The sequence below is a fragment of the Mus caroli genome, unplaced genomic scaffold (assembly GCF_978045245.1).
Source record: "Mus caroli unplaced genomic scaffold, Mus_caroli_1 scaffold_10, whole genome shotgun sequence".
Classification (NCBI taxonomy): Eukaryota; Metazoa; Chordata; class Mammalia; order Rodentia; family Muridae; genus Mus; species Mus caroli.
Window position 1 is genome coordinate 86,855,810 of NW_028227265.1, and position 10,703 is coordinate 86,866,512.

The 10,703-nt window shown below is 43.3% G+C and overlaps 1 protein-coding gene across 1 annotated transcript; it reads left to right on the top strand.

Annotated features, from left to right (window-relative positions):
* Window positions 1–263: 263 nt before the first annotated feature.
* On the top strand, window positions 264–10,417 carry Zfp42 (ZFP42 zinc finger protein). Its single transcript, XM_021170758.2, has 4 exons — window positions 264–469; window positions 1,600–1,683; window positions 5,181–5,258; window positions 9,084–10,417. Exon 4 carries the CDS (start codon window positions 9,174–9,176, stop codon window positions 10,041–10,043), a length of 870 nt encoding a protein of 289 aa, XP_021026417.1. The 5' UTR covers window positions 264–469; window positions 1,600–1,683; window positions 5,181–5,258; window positions 9,084–9,173; the 3' UTR covers window positions 10,044–10,417.
* The last annotated feature ends 286 nt before the right edge of the window (window positions 10,418–10,703 follow it).

The window sequence follows — 10,703 nt, forward strand, 5'->3', positions numbered from 1 at the left end:
ATCAAACATCCAGCCGGAAAGAACTTCCTCTTGCTTCCTACCGTCTGCATTCCAACCTTCAGATCGCTTGGTTCTCAAATTGCCTGAGGAGTTTCCTTTTCACTGTTGTCCTTTAGTAGTAGATCCAGAATAGTGGTTTAACTTAACACCCTGTAAGGTTTCCTTTGGTGTTGAACTGCAACGCAAATGGCTTTCCGTAGAACTCCCAGCCTCCTTTGCACTTGGCCCCTGGCCGCCATACTACCGACCGACTTTTCTAAGAATTACGACTTAACACCGAGTGGTGGCGCCGGCGGCAGCACTTGGCCTGTAATCTCAGCACTCCGGGAGGCAGAGGCAGAGGCAGGAGGATCCCTTTGAGTTGGAGGACAGCCAAGTCCAGAAAGCAACTCCCAGGACGGCCAGGCTGCCTAGAGAAAGGATCCCTGTCTCGAAAAAACAAAGGGGGGAAAGATCGACTGCTTCTGTGGTGACTATGGCTTCCTCCTGTAGTAAATATGACGGCCTTCTTTAGTAAATACGGCTTCTTTCCGTACTTAAAACTTTTATCCCAGGTTCCCTACAACCATGATTCAGTTTCTTTTTTACAGTGACTGCATACTGCTTGCTAAGGTCGGGGATTTGGGGGATCTGATCTCACCTCTCCGGGGACGGTACAGGGGGCGAGCACTTTTGTCTGCGGAGAGGGGTCCTGGATGGTTCTTACAGTGATGGTGTCCCTCCATACGTCTTCGTACCCGGAAGTTTTTCGTGAGCCCTTTTCTCAGTTTGAAACCATTTTGTTAATTCACAGTTTACTATCTGTGTGCCCCACATGATAAAAGCTTGACTCTGTGTGTGATAACTGGGTTTTTTTTTGGGGGGGGGTGGTTTTTTCACACTATTGAGTGAACAATTGTCATGTGATTGAAGTATTTCTATTCCTGTTTGAGAAATGAAACATTAGTTTTATGCCATGCCATTAGATTTTATCTTTATCTGGGTTGACCAGTAAGCATTTTGGATTATTTTGACTAATTAGAAGTTATTGGCCGGGAGGTGGTGGCACACGCCAGCACTTGGGAGGCAGAGGCAGAGGCAGGCGGATTTCTGAGTTCCAGAGCAGCCTGGTCTACAGAGTGAGTTCCAGGACAGCTAGGGCTACACAGAGAAACCCTGTCTCGAAAAACAAAACAAAAAACAACAAAAAAAGAGAAAAAAGTTATTTGGGCCACACTTGGGTAGCACACGTCTCTAGTTCCAGAATTTGGAAAGTAGGGGCAGGAGTTCAAGCCAGTTTTGACCACATAGAGTAACAGGCTAACAAGTCACTTGACCTTTTATTTGCTATTCTCATGAGGTTGTATATTGGGTAGAAGACAGCATTGCTCAAACATCTGATAACCTAATGAAGAAAAGTAAATGCTATTTCTATGGCTTTGATGGGTTAGGAAATACCATTCTACCTACATAGCATTTGCAAGCAACTCTCTCTCTTTTTTTTAATCAAGTGTCTAAAGTTCTGTACAAATGCCTGGTAAGTTATTGTTATTTGAGATTTCTGAATCAGGTCTCAACCAAAACTATAACTAATGCATATTCATGACCTCATTTCACTAGAGAAATGGACTAAGAGCTGGGACACGTGGCAAAAGAAGATAGTCTTCTTCTCTCAATAGAGTGAGTGTGCAGTGCAGCCAGCAGGTAAGAGTAAACGGTTTCACAGGCAATACCAAGAACTGTGCTCTTCTGTGTAACGCAGGCTCGGGAATATTTAGCATGGGATCCTAAGTATAGAGGGAAACTCTGAGGAAGTGATGTCCAAGCACAGATCTGAAGTATATATGTTTGTGCGTACTAACAGTGACAGAAAACTGTCGGTGGTGTATTGGTGATAGAGAAGAACATGCAAGGACTAGTAGGGTGCCTTACTCTATCTAGGAGGGGTTGCAAATGCTGGGAGCGTGCCTGCTGTCCATGCTTCGGGTTCTAAGTGGGGAATAACTACTCCAGGACCCCCACAAGGTACAAAGGAACATTTTCAGTGTCTCTTTTGGAAGTTTCTTTGTTTTGATTTTTATATTTTACTATTTATTGTGTGTGTGGAATCCCAGTCTATGCTTTCTACCATGTGTCACTGGGAGTGTCCTGGGTGTGGCAGCAGCAGGCGACTTTCTCCTGAGCCATCTTGCGGTACTGACCAACCACCTCAGTTATTGAGGTTGGTGTCCTTCATGTTTGTTTGTGGTTGGTTGTTTCTTACACGCCTGTAGCCTCAAATGCAGAGCTGAGGACTGTGTGCATGGGGCTTTATTGCCAGAATTCTGAGAATGACTGACCCTGAAGAGCTCAGAGGACAGCCTCAGCAGGATCAGCATGGCTGTTTTAGTCCCAGCTACTACTTGGAAATTTAGAAATGCCACTATTCCTCTGGAGCCCCTGCTTGGGCTGTTAACCATCTCCCTGACTCACTTCCTGTTCTCAAACATTCTTGGGTGTAATTGACCTTACCACGTGATTACTGAACAGAGTTCTGGTGTGTCCCACTGTTCAAGAAGTTTTAATCTTTTTTGTTCGTTTTTTTTTTTGTTGTTGTTGTTGTTGTTGTTATTTGTTTTTTGAGACAGGGTTTCCCTGTGTAGCCCTGACTGTCCTGGAACTCACTTTGTAGACCAGGCTAGCCTCGAACTCAGAAATCCACCTGCTTCTGCCTCCCAAGTGCTGGGATTAAAGGTGCACGCCACCACCGCCTGGCTTAATCTATTTTTTTGAAGATGTATTTATTTAATTTATATGAGTACACTGTACAGTCAGACACAACAGAAGAGGGCATCGGATCGCATTACAGATAGTTTTGAGCCACCAGGTGGTTGCTGCGAATTGAACTAAGGACCTCTGGAAGAGCAGTCAGAGTGATCTTAACCACTGAGCCATCTCTCCAGCCCTTGCTTCTTTTTGTTTGCTTTTAAGACAGGTTTTCTCTGTATCCTGAGCTGTCCTGGAACTATCTTTGTAGACCAAGCTGGCCTAGAACTCACAGATCTACCTGCCTCTGCCTCCTGAGTGCTGGAATCAAAGGTGTGCATGCGCCATAACTGTCCCGGTAAACTTTTTTGAATCATAGGAGAACTAGGAGAAAAAGAAAGGTCAAGAAATAAGCTTGGAAATAAGCTGCAGTTAGTTATATTGTAGATGAATGTATTGAGAGAGGCTGCTTTTGTATAGCAGCCTAGATTTGATCATGGCCTATGATTTTGCTAGTTAAATACTCTTAGATATGGCCTTGATAAATCAGGTCAGTTTAAAGTATAGGTGGGTGTGGGTGTAATTTCTTTTCTCCCCAGGGGATTCAGCCTAAGCCTTGGGCATCCTTGATAGGCATGTCACTGTCCCATGCTAAGCTATATCCCAAGCCTGTGTGTGTATGTTGAAAATTTAAACTCTTGCCCTAGCAGCTGAAACGTGCTTTGTTTCTCTTTGATATATTTATCTTTTTGCCAGACTTGCATGCTACGTCTCTGAGATGCTTTTTTAAAAACATGGCCATTTCAAAGTACTTTCAAGCTGTAAATTCTCACCCCACAGCTTTCCCATGTGCCTTTATTTAAAGAGCATTTAATTTCCACTCCCACAGTTAAGACATGAGAACAACCAAGAGATCTTTTATCCAGCATGCAATTTGAACATTAAGCAAAGGCAGCTAGAAACACAACGCTATCATGTTTATGCTGCAGGTTTAAATAGTTTCTAGTTTTGGTTTTGTTGTTTTTGTTTTTTTTTGGGGGGGGGGTTGTTTTGTTCTGTTTTGTTTTTAAATGAAGGGAAAATAGCAAGTTTACCCTGAGTCTTTATTTTGCCTAGAATTCATAAGCCATTGGGATACCATAGGTTTTATTTTTTTATTTTTTGGACCCCAGAGAAACTTTGGAATAATGGGCGAGGAAACTACAGTCCAGGATAGCATTTTGCCTCTCCCCGTCTGGTTGTCTCAGCATCCTTGGCCCTCTTCCTCACTGGAGTTGCATTGCACTTCAAAAAGAGATGGGTTTAGACAGAGATGGGAGCCTATCAATCATATCTGGCTCTGTACAAAAAATTAATAATGATGATAAAAAGAGCTACTGTTCCTGCCTCAGTAAAAGAAGCAGGATCCAGTTTAGAGTGAGTTAAGAAATGCAGTAGCTGACTGTGAGCCTTCACTTCAGTGTTTGGCAGGCCCCAGCATAGCCTCACAAGAGACAGCTATATCTGGGCCCTTTCAGCAAAATCTTGCTAGTGTATGCAGTGGTGTCAGCATTTGGAGGCTGATTATGGGATGGATCCCCAGGTATGGCAGTCTCTAGATGGTCCATCCTTTTGTCTCAGCTCCAAACTTTGTCTCTGTAACTCCTTCCATGGGTGTTTTGTTCCCAATTTTAAGAAGGGGCAAAGTGTCCACACTTTGGTCTTTGTTCTTCTTGAGTTTCATGTGTTTTGCAAATACAAGTACATATCATGTGAGTTCTTTTGTGGTTCAGTTACCTCACTCAGAATGATGCCCTCCAGGTCCATCCATTTGCCTAGGAATTTCATAAATTCATTCTTCTTAATAGCTGAGTGGTACTCCATTGTGTAAATGTACCACATTTTCTGTATCCATTCCTCTGTTGAGGGGCATCTGGGTTCTTTCCAGCTTCTGGCTATTATAAATAAGGCGCTATGAACATAGTGGAGCATGTGTCCTTCTTACCAGTTGGAACATCTTCTGGATATATGGGATCACAGGGCCCCCAATGGAGGAGCTAGAGAAAGTACCCAAGGAGCTAACGGGGTCTGCAACCCTATAGGTGCAACAACAATATGAACTAACCAGTACCTACCCCCTATCCCCCAGAGCTCGTGTTTCTAGCTTCATATGTATCAGAAGATGACTTAGTCGGCCATCAGTGGAAAGAGAGGCCCATTGGTCTTGCAAACTTTATATGCCTCAGTACAGGGGAATGCCAGGGCCAAGAAGTGGGAGTCGGTGGGTAGGGGAGGGGGGGAGGGTATGGGGGACTTTTGGGATAGCATTGGAAATGTAAATGAGGAAAATATGTAATTAAAAGAAATGAAGTAGCACCAACTCATGCACATGTCCAGCTCATGCACATGCCCAGTGTTTGCTGTGAGCCATGGACCGTGCTGTACACCTCAAACATCTTTTTATTTCCCATTCACAGCTCCTACACACAGAAGAAAGCAGGATCGCCTCACTGTGCTGCCTCCAAGTGTTGTCCCCAAATACCACTGACCAAAAAGTAGGTTTGACCCAATACTCCATTTAAAATAGCAAATTCATACTTTCTGCCAGTCCCTTTATTCCTCTGTCATACTATTCTTTTGCAACATATTATTTGGCACGCACTGCTTATTATTTATTTGAGGCAGGGTTTCGTATAGCCCAGGCTGGGCTCAGACTAACTGTTGCTGCGGATGACCTGTAACCTCTGGTGCCCTGCCTCATTTCCAGTTACAAGCCTCTACTTCCACAGTCAGTTGTAAACCATTTTTTTCCTTTTTATTCTTTTCTCATACAATATATCCCAACTGCTGTTTCCCCTCCCTCCACTTCTCCCAGTCTCCCCACTTTACCCTCCTCCTCCTCCCAGATCCATTGATACTCTGGTTCCCTTCAGAAAAGAGCAGGCTTCCCAGGAATATCAACCAAAGAACTCACAACAAGGTGCAAACCCTCACACATCAAGGCTGTAAGAGGCAACCCGGTAGGAAGATCTCCAGAGCAGACAAGTCAAACACAGCCCAACTCCCACAGTTAGGAGTCTCACTGAAACCCCAGGCTGAACAAGCATGGCATGTATGCAGAGGGCCCAGCACAGACCCATGCAGGCTCCATAGTTGCCGTAAGCCCTGTTTAGCTGATTCTGTGGCTGTGCGCTCCTGGTGTTCTTGACCCCTCTGGCTGCTGCATCAGCTCCTCTCTGTGCTGTTCCCTGAGCTCTGCCTAAGGTTCGGCTGTGTGTGACTCTGCATCTGTTCCCATAAGCTGTCAGGGGAAGGCTTTCTGATTATGTTGGGCACAGGTCTGTGAGCTTAGCAGAGTACCATGAGGAATCATTTCATTAAGCTTTTAAATTTTATTTTATTTTATTTATTTTTGCACCTATCCTGTTTTGTTCTACCCTTGATCTTTCTCTAGGCTAGCCAATGTCTGGTTCCTGGCAATGCCAGGCATGGTCTCCCTCTGGTGTGGGCCTCAAGTTAGTCCATAAGTCATTAGTTGGCTACTCTCACCAGTTCTGAGCCACCTTTGCCCCAGCATGTCTTTCAGGCAGGACCCGTTGTAAGTCTGAAGTTAGGTAGCTAGGTTGGTGTCTTAGTCCCTCCACTGGAAGACTTGTCTGGTTTCAGAAGATGGCCAGTTTCAGGCTCCATAGCCTCGGTTACTAGGTGTCCACACTAGGGTTACCTGGTAGGTTCCAGAGACTTCCCACTGCACTAAGTTTGTTTCCACGTTGTTCCCAAAAGATTCCCCAGCTCCACTCATCTCTTCCAATATTCTCCCTCCCCTCTCTCATTTACCCCTTCCCTACCGGACCCCTCCTGTTCGATCCCTTTCCACCCCCAGTCTGCCCACAAATAATCTCTTTCCCTTTATTAGAGAGGTCCAGGCACCCTCCACCCCCTTTTTACTTAGCCTCTCTGGGTGTGAATTGTAGCATGATCATTCTTTTCTTAACAACCACTAGTAAGTGAGTACATACCTACCGTGCTTCCTTTCTTGTGCTGGGTTGGCTCAGGGTAATTTTAATTTTTTTCTAGTGTCGATTTGCCTGAAATTTTCGTGTCATATTTTTTAACAAATGAGTTTTTAAATAGTAATGCTCTATTGTGTAAAATATACCACATATAGTTTATCCATTCTCCTGAGGGACATGTAGGTTGTGTCCAGGTTTTGGCTATTTTGAATACAGCGACTCTATGAACATAATTGAACAAGTGCACTTGTGGTAGGATAGAAGGTCTTTTGGGTAGATGCCCAAGAGTGGTATAGCTGGGTCTTGAGATAGATTGATTTCCAATTTCCTGAGAAACTGCCATATTGATTTGCACAGCGGCTGTATAAGTTTGCACTTGCACACCAGCAGGGGCGGGGTGTGCTGCTTGCTCAGCATCCTTGCCAGCGTGAGCTGTCACTTCCCTTACTGATCTTAGGCACCCTGACAAGTGTAAAGTTGAATCCCAAAGTAGTTTTAAGTGTTTCTCACCATTTAGGATTCCTGTTTAAAAGTCTCTGTTTGGAGCTGTACCTGTTTTTAAATTGGATTGTTTGAGGGTTTTTTTGTGAGATGTAGTTTCTTGAGTTCAGTATTTATTTTGGATATTAGCCCTCTGTCAGATGTGGAGTTGGTGGAAAAGTTTTCCCATTCTATAGCCTGCTGCTTTGTCCTATTAACGGTGTCCTCTGCCTTACAGAAGCCTTTCAGTTTTATGAAGTCCCATTTACTAATGGGACCTTACTATCTGTGTTACTGGTGTTCGATTTAGGAAGTTGTCATCTGTGCCAATACGTTCAAGGCTGCGCCCCTACTTTCTCTTTTATCGGGTTCAGTGTATCTGGTTTTGTGTAGAGGTCTTTGAGCCACTTGGACTTCTGTTTTGTGCAGAAATATAAATATGGATTTATATGCATTCTTCTACATTTCCAGTTAGACCATTTGTTGACAATGCTGTCTTTTTTTCCCATTATGTATTTCTTTTTGTTGTTGTTGTTGTTGTTCTTTGTTTTTTTCGAGACAGGAATTCTCTGTAGAGCCCTGGCTGTCCTGGAACTCATTTTGTAGACCAGGCTAGCCTTGAACCCAGAAATCCCTGCCTCCCAAGTGCTGGGATTAAAGTCATGCGTTACCACCGCCGGACTCATTATCTATTTCTTATCAAAATTCAAGTATCCATAGGTGTGCAGACTTACATCTGGGTCTTTGATTCATTTCCATTGATCTGTTTGTATTTATGCCAATACCATGCAGTTTTTATTACTATTGCTTAGTATGTATTTACAGCTTGAGATCAGGGATGGTGATACCTCCAGAGGTTCTTTTATTGTTCAGGATTGTTTGAGCTATCATGTTTTTTCCCCCATATGGAATTGCGCATTGTCTTTTCAAAGTCTGTAAATTGTGTTGGAATTTTAATAGGAATTGTGTTGAATCTGTATATTGCTTTTGGTAAGATGGCCATTTCACTGTTAATCCTACGGATCCATGAGCATGAGAGCGCTTTCCATGTTCTTCAGTTCTTCAATTTCTTTCTTAAAAGACTTGTAGTTTTTTTTGTCATACAAGTCTTTCACTTGCTTTGTTAGGGTTAACCCAAAATATTTTATGTTATTTGTGGTGATTGTGAAGGACCTTGTTTCCCTGGTCACCTTCTCAGTTTGTACTTTATGCATAAGTAAGGCTCTGACTTTTTCTTTTGTTATTAAGTCAATCCTGTATCCAGACGTGTTTATCAGTTCTAGGGTTGCCTAGTAGAATTTTTGGAGTCTTTTATGTATACTGTTTATTCTATCAGCTGTAAATAAGATGCTTTGACATCTTCGTTTTCTAATTTGTATCTCTTTGTTCTCTCTTAGTTGTCTTAACACTATGGCTAGAACTTCAAGTACTGTATTGACTAGATAAGGGAGAGAGTGAGTTTAGTGGAGTTGCTTTGAGTTCCTCGCCATTTAATTTGATGTTGGCTTGCTGTAAATTGGCTTTAATAAAGCCAAATTATAATTAGGTATGTTCCAGTATCCTTAATCCCTCCAAGATTTATGAATGGGTGTTGGGTTTTGTCAAAGGTGTTCTTTCTTTGTTTTTGGCATCTAATGAGATGTCTGTGGTAATCCATTGATCTACAGGTCTACATAACTTTAATATAGTGTGTGCATGTGTGTGCCTGTGTGGAGGTCAGGACAATCTGAACGTCTACTCAGTCTTTCCTGCCACACGTATCCCAGGATCAAACTGAGCTTCCTAGAGAGTCGTCCCCCTGCCTAGAGACAGACCATACACTGAAGTCACTCTCTCACCATGGGCTCTATTATTGGAGTATATTTTAATTTTGGGTTATTATCTAAGGCAGGTGTTTGCCTGAGGTGACGCTTGTGGATCAGTGCCTCCTGGAAGTGATTCATAGGCATTGTTCAAGAAGGAAGCAGCTAAGACAACATGAATGAACAAAAAATGAATGAACAAATGAAGAAAATGGCAAAGACAAGTGGCCAGAAAGGGCCGGGCGGAAGAGCCCTCGACAGACTGACCCTAAAGCAAGATGAGGCAAGGCCAGTCCAGAATAGCAGAATGGAAGCTCCCCGTGTAACATACACCATCCACGATGAAAGTGAGATTAGCCCTGGGACTGAGGAAGATGACTTCCCTGACGAATACCTAGAGTGCATCATACGAGGTGAGTTTTCTGAACCCATTCTGGAAGAGGATTTCCTTTTTAAATCCTTCGAAAGCCTGGAGGAAGTGGAGCAAAACCTTTCTCGCCAGGTTCTGGAAGCGAGTTCCCTTCTCGAGTGTTCTTTGGAGTACCTGACAAAGGGGACAAAGCAAGAGAAGAGAGAGGTCACGCAAGAGGCGACTCCGCAGAGGGTTGGCGCGAGCTCAGTACTTCCAGGCGGTCCTGCAGAGAAGCCAGAGGGCGGCGGTGTGTACTGTGGTGTCTTATCGATGCTGGAGTGTCCTCAACCCGGGTGCAAGAAGAAGCTGCGGGATAAAACCGCCCTGAGGAAGCACATGCTTGTCCACGGGCCCCGGCGGCATGTGTGTGCAGAGTGTGGCAAAGCCTTCACCGAGAGCTCGAAACTAAAGCGACATTTTCTAGTTCACACTGGAGAGAAGCCGTATCAGTGCACGTTCGAAGGCTGTGGGAAGCGCTTCTCCCTGGATTTCAACTTGCGCACCCACATCCGCATCCACACCGGGGAGAGGCGCTTTGTGTGTCCTTTTGATGGCTGCGAGAAGAGCTTTATTCAGTCAAATAACCAGAAGATTCACATCCTAACCCACGCAAAGGCAGGGAAGAAATGCTGAAGGTGGAGACAGATTGTCCTCAGGCTGGGTAGTCTTAATGACAGAGACACTGGGGATACATGCATTATGTACAGATTGTTATTTGTAGGGATAGATTCTATGGCTAAAATAATTTTGCAACTCTAGAAGGCATGCTTGTATTTTGTATTTACTTCATTATACAGTTTTAAGACCTCTTTTGGTATTCCATGGCATAGTTCCAACAGAAAAGTCAATGGTGAAAGCAGTTTCAAAAGCATAATCCTTACTATATGTGCTACACTATTGAAGGGAATGGGGACTTTTGCATACGTCAGAAAATCAGTTATTTTTAACTATGCAGTTCCTAATTGCCTAGCTTTTACCTTTAGAAATATGCTTCATGGTAAATTTGATAATCCTAAAGAATGGCTAACTTTGGCAGTAGTCAGCAAATGAATACATATTTTTAAATTTTATGTTTTGGTTTTTGTTTTTCTCATTGTACCAAACTATATTAATCATAGTTAAATGTGAATAGTTACAAAAAAGTTGATCCATTTGAAGATTTTAGATGTTTCAAAATAAAAGGAAATAAAACACTAGAAATGAGTTCAATTTCTGGAAAAAAATAAAAGTGCATTAAGAAGATAATAGCCAGTCATAGTGGTTCATAGCATTCAGGAGGCCGAGGCAGGCAGA